The sequence below is a fragment of the Platichthys flesus genome, chromosome 10 (genome assembly GCF_949316205.1).
Source record: "Platichthys flesus chromosome 10, fPlaFle2.1, whole genome shotgun sequence".
Lineage (NCBI taxonomy): Eukaryota > Metazoa > Chordata > Actinopteri > Pleuronectiformes > Pleuronectidae > Platichthys > Platichthys flesus.
This window is the reverse complement of record NC_084954.1, coordinates 14,463,662-14,479,958: the sequence shown is the minus strand read 5'-3', so window position 1 is coordinate 14,479,958 and position 16,297 is coordinate 14,463,662. Positions and strand designations below refer to the sequence as shown.

The 16,297-nt window shown below is 42.1% G+C and overlaps 1 protein-coding gene across 1 annotated transcript; it reads right to left on the bottom strand.

Moving 5' to 3' along the window:
• Window positions 1–504: 504 nt before the first annotated feature.
• LOC133961822 (ryanodine receptor 3) lies at window positions 505–16,297 on the bottom strand. Its single transcript, XM_062397168.1, has 28 exons — window positions 16,109–16,297; window positions 15,774–15,825; window positions 15,631–15,687; window positions 15,247–15,528; window positions 15,090–15,166; window positions 14,684–14,757; window positions 13,270–13,287; window positions 12,520–12,600; window positions 12,338–12,426; window positions 12,116–12,244; window positions 11,885–11,989; window positions 10,713–10,794; window positions 9,221–10,536; window positions 8,985–9,043; window positions 8,413–8,587; window positions 8,223–8,309; window positions 7,926–8,120; window positions 6,987–7,117; window positions 6,846–6,888; window positions 6,584–6,711; window positions 6,412–6,472; window positions 6,155–6,301; window positions 4,649–4,783; window positions 4,400–4,556; window positions 4,106–4,170; window positions 3,340–3,440; window positions 2,584–2,635; window positions 505–1,537 (listed from the first exon to the last, which is right to left on the bottom strand). The coding sequence occupies exons 4-28, from the start codon at window positions 15,310–15,312 to the stop codon at window positions 1,442–1,444; spliced, it is 3,669 nt and encodes a 1,222-aa protein (XP_062253152.1). The 5' UTR covers window positions 15,313–15,528; window positions 15,631–15,687; window positions 15,774–15,825; window positions 16,109–16,297; the 3' UTR covers window positions 505–1,441.

Genomic DNA, 16,297 nt, shown 5'->3' with positions numbered 1-16,297 from the left:
GTCAACACGCCCCGAACTGTTCCAGTTGAGTTGAGGAGGCAGCGTTGCACTCAGCAGCAGGCTGCAGCACCGTGCGGTGCCCTGGTGCCTGAGGTGTGGTGACATGATGCGAGCTGACAGGTGGCACCATGGGTAATAGGGCTAAAACTCCCATCGGGCAGCCCGCTGAGGTCCTGTCCTGCCTCTCTGACCAATTCCAATCCAAATCTCCTCAGCCAGTGCTTTACAGCACAGTATAATTAAAAGCCGCAGGAAGGTTGTGGTTATGATATAGCTTTGAGGTTTGGAGCAAGTCAAATGAACTATTTGACTTTTAAAGGCTATTTGCACACAGCAGGTGTCTTATTTTGAAAAGTTCTGGGTTAGCCACATCCTGCTGTGTTACTGCTGAAATTATGGAGAGCGTTTCGGCTGAGTGGTCTGCTATTAAGAACAAAATGTAATTTAGATGTGATGTTTACGGGTTAAAAGGAACAGCTGGAGTATTCTCATTTGTTGCATTGATTTCTTTATTTTTTTCCATCAAAAGAAATGCACAGATCAGCAAAGCTACTACATACAAATGGCCATACAATAGCAATTCAATGTTTGTTCTTGTCTGAAGGTGTTCAGTAAATTCTCATGTATTTGTACATTTCATACCTTGAACGTTTGCATTCAGCAAAAAATTAAAAAAATAAAAACCAATCAAACCGATATTGTTCTTCCATCTTCAAATGAAAAAACCTCAGCCACAAACTTCTGGATAGCTACATGTCACTGTTCCAGAAAAACGACTGTACTTACATCCAATAAAGAAATAAACAAAAGTCTTGCATAGCTTCATTGTAATGTAGTTACAGTACAGTAAGGCACTTCATGAAAAAATTTAGGCATTTTTAAAAATCCTACATAAACCTTTTTTTCCACATCATTCTAAAACTTCATCTCACGGTTACAACACCTGAAGAACATAACTTTTCCATATCACATTTTTGCACACAACATAAGTCTACTATACTTCTCTGCTTTTCTTTTGGCTTTAAGTCTCAAGTTCAACATCCTCAAAATATTGAAGTCGGGTTCTTGTGCATAATGTGACCGACACATTGTCCCCTAACCCCACACAACCCAGTGTTCCTCAAAAAAGACAAAATAAAATATTGTGCAATGATTTGGGGTTATGTGGGGTAAAAGGCAACACGCTGTCAAAGAACGAGTCCCAAACAAAAAAATTGAAATGTCTGCTTACAGCTCATTTCCTGTTCCGACGGTGACAAAGGTACGGCCGACGGGAGAAGAAGACTTTTCTCATGTTTTGGATAAAAACTAGTTTTGCCTTGTATCTCCTCCGGCCGTTGGTGGGATGACTGTGTAGTGTTGTAGTCCAGAAGCTGCATGTTGGACTACAAATTCCAGCATCCCACTGAATATTGATAGAGGTAAAGAGGCTGCGTCTGCTCTACCCGAGCTGATCTTCGTACTGTTTGCGGAAGCAATCGCCAGCTGGGAAGAAATCCCACAACCGCTCCTGGTACATCTTCCACACATATGACTCCTGGACACACACACAAAAACACTTAGTGTTTAAGAGTTTGTGGAGGAAAAGTTATTAAACTTTTGGACAAAAACACATGCATACAAAGCATGCAGTGGATTAGAGCTGAACAATTAATCTTTTTCATGATATGTTTTTTAAACAGCTAAATAGTTTTTCTAATTAATAATTACAATTGATATAATTAACACATTCTTAAGATTCGGGACAATTCATCTTTTTTATGTCATGTTTTTTTAAACAGCTAAATAGTTTTTCTAATTAATATTACAATTTATATAATTAACACAGTCTCAAGATTCAGGACATTACATTTAAAGCTGGTGGAAAAACTGTATATAATATTATGATGAGAGCAGCCAAGTGTATGTCAAATGTATTCAACTGTAATTAATTCATGTTAATCTGGGAAAAAATCTTTCAAACTCTGCTTGTCCTTGCAAAGCTGTCAACATCAGATATTACCAGTGTGATTTCGCCATTACTATTATTATTATTATAACTATGAAATTGTCATCAAAATATAAAAATACACAACAAAATCTCCCTAATATGTGCGAATGTCATAGTAATGGTAATGTCACCAAAAATGCTTTTATAAATTTGAGCCAAGTAGGTAATTCTTTCTATATAAAATCTAGGACGACTGAAAGAGGAAGCTACTGTTTTATTTAATCTAATTCTATTTGTGTAGAAACTACACTGGTTAGAAAAAAATTCTCAGTGCAATCATATCTTATTTAACACTATGCAGACCACAAATACAGGCCTGGCGTTAAGCTGTGGGGAAACAGTGGCATCCATACATGTCTCTGAGTTCACAGAGGAAACCCACGCAGACATGGGGATTTATAATAACTCCACACAGACAGACCCTGCACCGAACAGGGATTCAAACAAATACCATTTTTGCTTTTGGTGCCATACCACCACAATCCGCAGTGTGATTAGATATTTAGTTGCACACACCCCAACTGTATCTCTGACATTGACAGGAGGGTAATTGGATTATTTTAATTGGTGGAAGACAGATGATCATACTGTACCTGACCGGTGTGCTCTGTCTCGTCCTTGTTGATAAGGTACATCAAGAAAAACCTTCAAAGAAAAACCCCAGGCCAATCAGAAGAAACACACATACGTCACAGTAAGCTGACACATTCTCGCACAACACAGAAACTAGAAATGTCACTGGGCCTCACTACGTTTCCCAAACTCCCAATTCACACGAAATGTCAACCTCTGTGTCACTAGGAGGCTTTGCATGTTCTGACGCAAGTGTCTAACAAAGAAACACTTTGTTACAGAATCACCTGTTGTTTCCAAAATCAAGTGTAAATGGCAGCGGGCCGCTGTAGCTCTGTGGGCATCACAGCGTGCCAAGTCACGATGAATAGTGCATGAGAGCACGCCATCCCAAACCTATTTTCCAATAAAGTTCCCCGGCATTAAAAAGTAATGAAGCAACATAATGAGGTCGCTCTCATATCCTCTGGCCGGTTGACAGTGAGCGCAAATGGACTGAGACCTTCTCTTCTCGCAGGCGTCAGAGAGACACTGGATAAGCGAAGGAGCGCAGGGGAAACAAGGAGACACACGTGGAAAGAGGACCTGAAGCCACGTAGTGATCTGGATCACTGCGGCTGTTAGTGACCGTGGCCCTAATGTTGTGGTAAAGTGCACAAGCCATCAATCATGTGGTTCAATCACTGAAAAGAGGCAACACATGCCTGTGAGAGAGGACGATGTTGATTTTATACATTTGTAGTCAAAGGTTAAAGGATTCGATGTGAGACACTTACAGGTAGTTTGCCAAGTTGTGCTCTTGTAAGGTGTGAGTCTCAAATCCATGCGGCGTCGTGTCGAAGTAATCGTTACCGATCCCACATATGAAGCATTTGGTCTGAGGACAGAAATGAAAGGATGATTGTAACACATTCCTCAGTCTGACATAAGGTTTGTTTGTCTAATTATAAATTCGCCTTTAACCATGGTTATTCTTGTATTTAAATGGGATATGATGTAAACTACTTCAAGCTAGCATCAAGTAACAGGCAAAAATCATATTTTAAATTCAAGATCTATTTTTCATTTTCTCTGAAGAACCAAAAAACTGGCCTAAAGTGCACTCTGACCCTAATCTGCTTCGAAGAGACAGAAGGCCTAAAAAAACATGTCTAAAATCAACTTGCCCAGGGAGGAAAGTCATTGACCTGTCTAACAGAGTGTTAACTGAAGGAATATGTTTTCTGTAAATTATCACTGTCATTTGAGACAAAGTACCGTTTAAAAAATTACTTCCTTCCCTTGTTTCTGTCGTATAGGTCTATTGTTAGATTTGCGTATACAAATGAATATATATAACATGACATAAAGGCTATATAGGATCATTTCTAGTTAAAACGTTTGGGTAAAACATCATGATTTTATTATCTAAATTTCTTTTTTTTACTATACACATGAAGTAACCATCAGACAGTAATTGATTCAGAGGACAAAATCCCCATCATCATTCCGTCCTTGCTCTGTAGGTCGGCGAGGGCGAGTGAGAATGAAATGTCCTCTCACCTCCATGTCCTCTTTCACTTGTTCCTGTTGGTCCCTCAGCTCGCCAAAGGCATCGATGATCAGACCTGCAGCCACACAGGAAGTGCAGTGAGCATATCGTATATACTGTGGGGTGTGTGTGTAATGAATGCAGCAGCAAGCCGGCTACCCTCACTGCCTGAAAATGTAGACGGGAGTGTGAGATGCACGTGCTACTGTGACAGATATTTATTTACAAACTTGAGTAATCGAGTAATACTTTTTCTCTGTTCGAAAATAGCCCTTAAAGATTGTGTGAGTATCCCCTGAGCTCACCCTGGATGATGGCCAGTAGGATGACGATGACGAAGAAGAAGAAGGTGATGTCGAAGAGGATGCGGTAGAGCTCATAAGGGTCACCCGCCGGGTCCTCGATCTCGTCCCCGATGCCCCCGCCGGCCCTCACCCCAACGTACATGTGGAACAGGTAGCACTGTGCAAACACAGAGAGGGGGTCAGGACGTATCGTTCCAGGACGAACATGAGCAACAGGAACTTCTTTAAAAATGTGCGACTCATATTTACCGTCATCATGTCATCACACTTCATGTCCGGCTCGTCCTCGTCCTCGCTCTTGTTGTAGAACTTTCTGAAGAAGTTGAAGGCCACCACAGTGTAGAGGTAGACCACCACTGCCAGCAGGCCCACCGTCAACACCAGCTAAACCATTGGGATCACACAGTTGAATTTGACAGATATTGTAGTTTTGCACTGTGCTGCATGGTTTGTATTTTGTCAACTGTCAGTGCTTTTTCTATCGTCATTGTTTGTTGATTTTCGGCTCAAAGACATCTCACCAAAGGACAGCAGTTGAAAATTGACACGCTGGCTAACACAGGCACATTTACAAGGATGTAGATTAGTATGTGTTTTGTCCTTAAATAAATAAGTGAAATGAAATTCAAGCTTCACGTAGAAACACACTGGTCAAAGATAAAGAGCTGCAGAACTCTCACGAGGAGCACGATGACACTGAGTTGAGAAACGAGGAAGTTGAGAGAACACTTATTCGCAGTGAATAAAAGTAAATTGCTGCTTTAAATTTCACATCTGAGCTCTGTCCAGACACGGCTCACACATTGATTTTACTTGTGGACCTGAACAGCAACAACAGTCGGAGCAGCAGTAAACTGCATGGGGAGTGATAGCTCGATTGATCTGCCAGCAGGCAGCGTGGTGTGGGAGGTGTGTGTGTATTTGTGGGAATGTGTGTCCACCCTTGGATATTGAGGTGACATTAAATTTTGATTTTTGCCTCTGGTCAGTCATGAGAATCTCTGCAAGAAGTGAGAGTCCAAAAATGGGAATTAAATGAATGAATTTGAGTCAGAGATGCACAAAGGGTCCTTCCTTTTGACTTTATTTCTTCTTATTAACATACTATTTTATCCAATGATAACTAGGTATCATTTTTAAATCTAGCATCTATGCACAGGGATGACACCTGCCAACCGTAGGGCAAATAGTGGAGGAGCTGTTAGACCTTATCAGAGTAAAGTAAGATAAGTCATGTGACCAGACACATAAATTCAACAGCATGTACATGTTGTTGTGGATCTAGATAATGTCTTAATATGTTCTAACATGTTAGCCATAACCACTGTGAGTACCTCAAAGTTTGATCTTATAGAATATTTCACATTCTACAACTGAGTATTCCCCCTCTTTTATAGATGAGGATGGTGGTCAACCGGGACACAATCGTTAATTCTGTAGGATTTTGTAGTTCCTAGGGAAAGGATAAGATTGACGAGACTTGCCAACCATTTGGAGAAAGTGGAAACAACAACGTTTTCTCAGGAGCTCTTAGTGTTTGACCAGAAAGATAAATCTGATAGGATGCGCGAGTAGCTCTGTTAAGATAATATGTGACAGTGTGCCATGTTAGCCATAACCACTTTCAAACCAAAAGTATCTCAAAGCTTGGTTGACACAGGCTTGACACTTGTGATACCAAAGCCTAACCTCAACCTTTAACTCTGTAGTGACCCCTGCTGCTTAGTAGAAGACCTGCAGCCTCCTCCTCCTCACCTGTTTGCCGTTGTGCGTGACAGAGGAGAGGATGGTGCGGAGGGTCTTGAAGCCCATGGCGATGTCCAGGAGATGAGCGGCGAAGAAGAAGTTGTTGTAGTGGCCCAGAATGGACATGGTGGTGTACCACACTAGATACAGGAAAGACTAGGACAGAAACAACATGAGGGTTTAATCAGGATCCATCTGTCCAGTCGTTATATCATCAATAAACCATCCATCTATTAAAGTCCTTCACTCGGCCATTTCCAACTTACGTTGTCTGTGATCACCACTCCCAATTTCCACACTTGGTACTTGGTATCGATTGAGCTCAACCTGGCGACAGAGAAAAGTTGATACGAGAGGTTTGTATTTTCTGTTTGACCTCTATTTTTGGTTTGATTCATTTTTGGCTCGTCTGCCCTCTTTATCCGTCTAATCTCTCACCATGACACGAGCGAAGCCTCCTTGGCAACGGTTTCCTCTGTCGGGTTGAAATCCAGGGCACTTTTATCTAAACCCAGCAGCTCTGCTATCCGCTCCGCTCCGTACAGGTCTCCGTATTTTTTGATCACCTATGAGCGGCGGGAACAGAGGAGACGACGACACTGTTACACTGACATTTAGTAAATGTCACCAGATTCGGTTAATCTTCTGTGTGTGCGTAAGAGATTAACGCAACAACAAAAAAATCACATAAGCCACTTACTTTCCGTTTGACAAATTTATCCCAATAGTTGTTTGGGAATGAACTGATAAAACAAAGAAGAATAACATTTCCATTAAACATTTGTTTGTACTGTAGATTATGAGTCAGAGAGTTTAATACATGAGCTGTTTTTTGACTCACGGTGTATTAATGACCAGTCTGTCCCACTGCCCTTTAATGTCATCATCAGACGGCTGCTCCGTGATGTAGAGGCCGGCGAACTCCAGCTTCCTCGCTATCTCCTTCTCCCGTTTGAACACCACCAGTGGAACCTTTCACACAGACAGAGAATTTGGCTGCATCATTTAACCAGTGAAGTATATAATGCCCAGGTATTTTCAATATACTGCATATGCCAGCGTCTTTTATGAATGTTTGACATCCAGCCGTTTTATTTTCTGTGTAATTAACTTTTATTCCCCTGTGTTTTATGACCCGATTATCTGTTTTTTGTTTTGATTGCTGTTGTTTTAGTTTCTATTATCGTATCTTTATTAAGACTAGAATTCCTGCAATGGGGTTGTTTCCACCAGTGCAGTTTCAGTCTACATAAATGATTTCCAATGACAATGTCAATTTTATTTATATAACCTATTTGAAACAACTGAGTGGGTCCCAAAGTATAAGGTACAACAAGCTCCAGGCTGATTAGGGTCACCTTTGACCTTTGAGTCAGAGAAACAACTGGTCACATTTTTCGGAAATTCCATTAAGGCAAGCTTAAGATCTGATCTATTCAAAAGGACTACAACATTTTCTGAGGCTAACTTGACCGTTGACCTTTCACCACCCAAATCTTATCAGTTAATCTGTGAGTCAGAGTACATTTCTGCCAAATTTTAAAGGGTGAAAGGCTATAAATCGATTTTGAGAGCTCAGAGCGACCTTGGACCTTGGATTCTAAATAGTTCATCAATGTGTCCAACTGGACGTTTTGTAAAACATGTCAAATGCTCATACCTTTGCTCACAAATGCTAAATAAATGCATGAAACAAAAAAAATTTTTTTTTGCTTAAATCCTCACACTGTTTCTAAATTCACTCAAATGAAGAAAAATTGTATTAAATGTATTTGTGCACCTTCAGATAGTAGTATCCCACTACACACAGGAAAGATATGATGGTGTGTAGTATTGCCAGACAGCGAAGCGTTGGCGCCATGTAGCCTGTGCTCTCCTGCAGGACGAAGTACTCAACCGCCCCTTCATCTTCCTCCTCGCCGGCTCTACCTTGACCATTCCAGGGGTCTTCATCGTCTGAGTAATCACCGGTTACCTGACAGACAAAAAGGCATTTCTGAGTTTTCACCTGAGCGCAGAGAACAATATACAGCCTATTTACTTTATTCACAGAATTGTGGCTTCACTAGAATCTTACTTTGTAGAAGAGCAGAATGAAGTTGATGGCAAAGGCGACAAAAAGTGCCAGGAAGCGGAGGTTGTAGAAGTTTCGGGCAAGGTAGTTCTGAGAAAATAATCATTTGGATTTAAGATGTATGAATATCATTTATTTGTGTTCTCTTAACAAGATACGGTTGAAACATTAAACTGTTTGAAAGATATCTCACCAGCATCTTGGTCTGGTAGATTTCCAGGCCAGCGAAGAAGCTGGCCATGAAGGCCTCTGGTGGTTCTTTTCTCGGGCCGAGCCTTTTCTTCGGGACTTTCTTCTCCTGTGCGGGGGGCTCTGGAGGACCTTCATCTTTGGACTTGTCATGGTCCTTCTTTTCCCCATCTTCCGAACTGCAACGATAAATCCTCTAATAGTGTCACAGACATACACTCAACTGTGAGCCATGGTTGTGAGCTAGTTCAGGCAGTCGACTCTGCTGCCCTGTTTCAGTATTGTTGCCTGTCCTGTCAGCCCCCTCCACCACTCCAGCATCCAAGCAAACTCTAACTAAGATCTGCTGCTGCAAGAACCATGTATAAAGCGAGTTGTCTGAATGAAATTTACATCCATGTGCCTTATAGAGGTGCAGAACTACAGAAGCACAATAGATGATCATTTAAATATATAAATAATGGTGTTTACACACAAAAACACACACACTTGGATGAGTGTTTTCCGGCCCTTAGCTCATATTCCATCGGTTGCTACTGACGATGATCAACGCACAATTAAAAGCTCAACACTCACTCTCCTTTCTCTGAATCGGATTTGTAGTCTCCATTCACAGCACTCGTCTTCGCTGCCATCTGTAACAAAGACATTTAATGACCATCTGTTACTTTAACAGGTTGTGCTGGTATTAGGACAAATGTGTTTTAAATAAATCGTTGACACAATTGTTGTTGTGTTTAAGTATCCAGCAGTTAAGGCACGATTAGAAAGAGAGCTATCATCATTATGTTTGATTTAATGTGATTACCGACCTGTGCTTTCTTCTGCCTGACAGCACTGGCGATGGATGGAGCGTCCCCCACCACCACCTCAGCCACATCCCCCAGCCCCGGCTCAGCCCCGTGCTTCCCCTCCTTTCTGGACTGTATGTTCAGGAGCTCGGCCATCAGGTCTGCCTCCGCCGCTTCCCCCTGAGCCATCTGACCCAGCTGCGCCAACGCTGACGCTTCGCTCGCCTCCATCTTCTCTGTCTCCAAAACGTCTCCATGGATGCCAAACTGGGTGGGGTCCGGCATGTTGCCCAAAATGTCTGTCACCTTCATATTCTTAGCCCCTTCAACGAGGCCACCGCCAAACATGCTGGTCCACAAGATGTGGAAGAAACCCCAAATCAGGCTGTAGACCAAGTGGAAGAGTCCAGTGATGATCATCCAGAAGAAGGAGAAGAAGCTGCGCACCATCTCCTTCACGCTCATCTTCTTGAATTTCCTGTACCTCCGCCTCATGCTCTTCAGTGTTAGCATTTGGCGGAAGTGACAGAGGCTTTTTTTCAGAGAGATGCAGGCAATTGTGAAGGCAGATGCAGACTCTAACATGCTGTCCTCCTCCTCCTCCTCCTCCTCCTGGTTCTCCATGACACTCTGGTTGTCTTCCTCATCTTCCTCCGTTCGCTCCACCGGGTCGGGCTCTGAAATTTGAGAAGCCAGCTGCATCTCAAAGATGGTGTCCTCGCAGAAGTTAACAAACAGTTCCATCTTCTCGCTCTCGCCGCCTTCATTGACGACATCAAAGATAAACTGTCGTTTGGACTCCTTCACCTGAGGCTTTTCCCACTGGGTACGACTCGACTCGCTGATCTCGAAGTAGACTCTCTCGATGCGCTTGGCTCCCCCCATGATCTCGATGCGACCCAGATAAGGTTCGAAGTAGCTGAGAACGCTCTCTGCCAGGTCGAGGAACGTTGAGAGGCGAGCGTCGTGAGGCATGTGCTCAGAGAGATTGGTCAGCAGCACGGCTACATTAAAGCCAATGTCTTTGGCGGGTTCGTGAAACCTCTCCACAAACTGCTCGTAGTTGAACATGTCGTTCTCGTCCGCCTCGGCACACGAGAGGAGGAACTCGATCTCAGACTGGGAGTACTGCTTCTGGTTCTCCATGGACTTCTGGAAATCCTTCTTTGAGATGATCCCTTTGCTCTCAGGGTCATACTCCCTGAAGCTGTCGGACGTGGTCAAGTCCTTCAACTTGAGGAACATATCGAAGAATTTCAGGATCATCTCCACATTGCTGGAAGATTCAACTAAAGTATCCACCATTTGTTTGCCAATGGTGCCATTGACAACGTTACCTGTGAAGTGAGAAAAAGAGCCAAATTTGTCGGTCAACACAAGGGACACTCTGTACGGATTAAGCAAAGCTGCTGCTGTTAATATTAAATTACATCCCAGGCAAGAGACGAGTCTGATGAAAGTCATAAAAAAGAGAAATTATCCTTGTAACTCATAGAGTATGCGAGCCATTTACCTTCGAGTAGAGACAGCATCATAACGATCATGTCCTTCTGCAGGTCCAGCAGCTCCTTCAGTAATTCAATCTGACTGGAGTCCTGTTAGAAGTGGACAGAAAGGGGAAACCTTGTGACTCACATCACACTACATCACACAGATTACATTGTAAAGGCACTGTCTAATATCCCCAAGTTGCATTTGGAGAGATCAAGGCCGCCTGTGATTGTGAGGGGCTCACGGTGGCCCTGCTGGGGCCTAGAAGGCCTTTCTAGGAAACATCCATCCATCAGCACCAGGGTTAATGCTATTTCACTGTCTAGAAGCAGATGGTCGGGTCAGCCTGACTCATTTAGGGTCTCCGTGGAGACTGTATTTAGCATGCCATAAATCGGAGGCATACTTTGATGAGCTTAATTCAAAAACTCCTCCACCTGTGCTCTCCTTCTTGCCGGCTCCTACTGTCACATCCAGATAAGGTTAGATGGTTGGATTACATCCCACCGCTGCCATATGGGGGTACGGAGGAAAAATCATGGATGAAGTCATATATCACATAGCTGAGTGGAAGTAAATGTGACACTGCAGGAGCTGGAGGAGGTTGCTATCATTTGGCCTGGAGAGCCCTCTAGTGGCAAGAGATTTTCTAGAAAAGCCTGTGGTTGGCAAAGATGAGTAGTTAAGATACATTCCTCAAAACTGCTTGTATCTACTATGGAGTAAGTTTATAAAGCAAATTTTAAGAGATGAGTTGACAAATAACAGTAAATAAAAACAAATATCAAATACAATAAAATTAAATATAATAAAAGTATAAAAGTAAATAAAAAACAACTATGGACAAAAGCCTGAGAGAAGATGTGGGTCTACAGTTTAACCTCAAATACATCCATACAATGGAGGGGGAATATGCAGTTGACAGAAGATGTCGCTTCAAATTGTTACATTGCATAATATGATTAAGGGAAATCTTAATCTGCAGAGAATACTAACTATTGCTGTCAAATGCAAGTAGTGGCTTGCAAGTACAATATTTTCCTTTGAAATATAGTGAAGTAGAATAAGAGTAATATAAAACTTATATACTACAGTGAAAGTACTAGTACCCCAACAAAAGTGTAATTACTTTCTGCATCCCAGTGATCAATATATAGCAACATCTTCACCTTAATTCAGTCAAGCTGTTTATACCTGTGATAGCTTCATCTGCATATTGGCAAACACGTGCAGGAATCCCACCACAGCGTCCCACAGTCTGCTGTGGGCCAGACTCTGCTGGTTACCGATGCATGGACCCTGGAGACACAGAGCAGATCACAGGATCAATATGTAATATTAATTGAACTTCAGATTTTTGATGTGGTGTCATTAAGATTTGTATTAGTTCTACTTGTGTTGCAGTGCACTGTGATATAATCGTACCTGTATATACTCAGTTAATGAGTTGAAGACTTGTTTGGCCACTGCCAGAGCTTGGGAGAAGTTCCTCTGACCGGCCTCGTCGATGATGTCCTTACCAGAGTAGTACCAGTAGAAGTCACTGATGGATTCCTATTGGAGGAGAGATGCAAAATAGATTGGGCAAGTTAAAGAAGATGAATGAATACGGAAAACATAATTTTGTATCAATCTTAAATATCATGCCTGGAGTCTGAGGAGGTAGTCCACAGTGCTGATGATGATGTTGACTGTAGTTGTGTTCCCTGTCTGAGTTCTCAGGAAGTTCTGAAAATCTAAAACAATGACAGGTTAGAGAGGAGTAGATTCTCAACCCGCAGCCTGGAGAGTGAGTAGGTTTTTGTGCATCAGGAAAAGAGGGCACCCACCATTGTTGTGGCCCTCACAGAGAAGCTGCAGAAACCTAAAGAGGTCCTGAGTGAACTCATCGTTCTGCAGAACCTTGGAACCTGACGACAGGAAAAGAGATTAACCGTCTGTTTCAGCGATGAGAAGGTGAGATCATCACTTTAACGCCAGTACAGGCAGCGGAGCTTGCATAGCTTTTACTTACTCATAAAGCTGCTGTCTATTTGTCAAATTATGTGCACAATGTTTTCAGAACACACAAACAAGGTATAGAGCATCATTTCACAAATGAGGAATAGGGTTTTATATCTAAGCTTTGCTGTTTAACACCACCAAAAAGCTTTGTTGTTTCTTATAGACAAAGCTTTATAAGCACTGGTTAGTATTTATAGAACTTAAGAAACATAAAAAAAAGTTCCCACACAAATGAAAAGCACAGACTTCTTATTAAAAAAGAAGACATGGAGAGATTTGAGTCAGTTTGAGGCACCTGACCATGGACTGAACAATCTATCCAGATGTAAGAGGAGCATGCATGCGTTCTGTCAGTCCAGGACTGAGAGGAGGTGTTTTTTTTGTTATGCATTCAGGACGAGGGAGGAGGAGGAGGAGGAGGAGGAGGAGGAGGAGGAGGAGGAGGAGGAGGAGGCAGGGTGGGGATAGGAGGCAGGGATTGGGAGGGAATAAGGGAGACGGTGGGGGTTTGAACGGAGAGCAATCAAGATGTCAGCATTGCAATAGGATGAGTAGAATCTAAACCATGTATTTACCCCGCTCACTCACGTTGACTGCGACCGATGAGATAAAAAACATGACCAGAAGAAAAACAAACAAACAAAACAAAAAGCAGACATAAGCAAAGGAGAAGACATTGAGAGTCAATTAGAAGAAGTAGGAACAGGAAAGAGTGAGGGCGCTGTATAGATATATCTTTACAAACTCACACTGATCAGCAACATTGACATATACGGGTACGATTAAACAGTCTTAAAGGTAATGTCTGCTCAGTGGGCAGGTGTTTGGACTACAGGTTAGACAGGTTACCATCACTTATGCCTGAGCTGATGAGGTGAGAATGAGTTGACATGAGAAAAATCTATTCATGTACTGTATGTTACCCATCAGATTAAATAGAGAGCTTTGATTAGAAGTTGAGGCTTATGTGGATGCGGTTGCAACAAGGGCCCAGATAGGACTTAGACATACAGTAGCACAGGTTTCACATGCAAGACAGTGACGGACACGACATGAGACACAAGAGACAAACGTGACGTGGAAATGGGCTTGTATGTCGAAAAGAAAATATGAAAGAGCAAATGTTTCATCAAACTTAACGCTGCACGAGAATGAGACACGGCAAGAGTTCTATATGATTCTCTGAGATAACGGCACTGAGGTTCAGCAACTGTCGTGGTTTGGACCATGTTCTGTAAAACTGAGGCCCTGTACAGACCTGGTATAAACATCCGCCCTGAAAGATCCAATCACAGGTGGTCAGCGTTAATGTTCATGTGACCACTTGTCTTGTATCTCACTTCCTGCTCCATATGGAAGTAATCACAACAATTGTTTGTGTTAGTGAAGACCAAATGTTGATCTTGTTTTTACCCATTTAGAGTTTACAGATATGTCTGATGAGCAGGCTAGCAAGAGTCAGGAGTCACAAGGATCACTGAATGAACCTTGTGCAGCTCGGCTGTAAAGAAAGATTTTCGTCAACAAGTCAGACAACCTACAGCACGAATCTGGTCTGAGTGATCTGTTGTCAGGACACATGTGGGTGTGTTCAGACCTGAACTGACAACTTGTGATCGTATCACTCAGGTCTGATTTAATACCAAGTCTTGAACAGAGCCTGAAACGCTGAAAACCTGCTGTAGCTGAGGAAAAAGATCAGTTTGCTGCACAAATAAAGTTATTAATTCATTTAGCTACGTTTCATTGTCAGTATCAACGATACTCACATGTCCAAAACATTAGTGTGTGGTACATGAATTGCTTTGAGTTGTTAAGGGTTCTGTTGACACAGCATTCCTAAACAATGATGCCCAAACTAATGTGCAGATATTGACTTGTGGGTTTTTCATTCAGCACCACATTAGGGTCAGAAATACTCGATGCACCAATCATACTGTAGGTAAATATACAATAAGACAGTTTACCATGTTTATCATCCTCACTTACTTGATCCTTCTTCAGTAACCATCCCCAGACCTTCAGCTTTGTTTTGCCTTTCAAAAGCATTCAAGTCCAGAACACTGATGGAGGTGAAATACACACAATGAATTATGATGTGTTGCACTTGTGTAATTTAGAAAACGAACAATGTTTTTCAGAGTTTGAGCTCCAACAAGTGAGTATTTTACTTCCAACAAGCTGGGGAGGAAAAATAATCAGAGTCAGAATATATTTTATTTTTTATCAAAACCTAGTACTAGTATGGGCCAAAACCCCAAAACAGAGGATCCTTCACATGCCAAAATGCAACCCATATATTATTAGAGGCCCATTTATCTAGCAGTTGAAGAATAAAATAAAATAATAAATGAATAAAGTATAAAGCATGACAATAGGCAATTGGTTCAATTACCTGCAAGACATCATCAGTCCAGACAAACTTTTGAAAAAGCCAACATCTCTTTTTTCCTTCAGGTAGTCGAGCATTTTCTGTATCAAACACAAAGAAATCATTAATAAAGAGTTGTTGCTGTTGACAGCCCGGCGTCCGCATGTGGTGGGCTGTGTACCTGCTGGACCACTGTGTTCCCCCCGTTCAGAATGGAGATGCCCAGCTTGAGGGTGAATGTCACCATAGCACCAAGTCGACCTAACGATCACAAATCAGACACCACAGTTTGATCAGAGAGGGCAGGTGTAGGAAATCAGATTGTTTGTGTGTGTGTGTGTGTGTGTGTGTGTGTTGTCCTGCCTTTACTGGCACTGATCATCTGCAGCACCATCTCTGCAGCCCCTCGATCATGGAGTCTGGCCTGCTGATAAAGCATCTTCTGCTTTTCCATTTCCTTTTCCTGAAGGAAATGATTGAAAGAGAGATTGTGTAAAAAAATAACAAAAAAAAAAAAAAAACCAGAGTGAAAGGCAGGAAAATACTCCCCGGAAATCAATATTACCTCAAATGTTTTTTCTTTTCCTTCCTCCTCTTCTTCTTCTTCACCTTCCGCACAACTCTGAAAGAAAAAACAAATTGTACAACCTGAATAACAAATGGCTGAATACCATCAATCTCATAAATAATGGAGAGAATGTATAATACCTTTGCCATCATATCTGCATATGCAATATACAGGGGGTCTTCTTCCAAAGAACTAAAAGAAGAAGATACATATCTGATGGTTAAACCTCATACAGCTCATATCACAAATAAATTACAAGTTTCAGGGATTTCATTGTAGTCACTGCAATTTCTTTACAATAAGCAGCAAGATAAATACACAAAAGAGGATTGTTTCCCTCCGGTCATAAAACATATGGCCATGATTTAGCCTAATACATGTGTTATGAGGCAGGCTGAAGCTATTAGGGGTCACAGATGGAGAAGTGCGTGCTGGCAGCAGGTGTCCCTGTGTGTGACTGTGAGCGTGCACGTACCTGCACTCAGTCAGAGCGTTGTGGCTGAAATGCAGAATGAGCTGGTGAAGTGGGTCCGGTTGTTTTCTAACCTCCTCCTCTCCCTCTTCCTCCACTATGGGCTGTGTCTTCTGGACAAAGTCATACAACACCAGGGCTCAGGCTTGTACTCTCCATGTCAACAATATAACTAAACTGATACATCTGTAT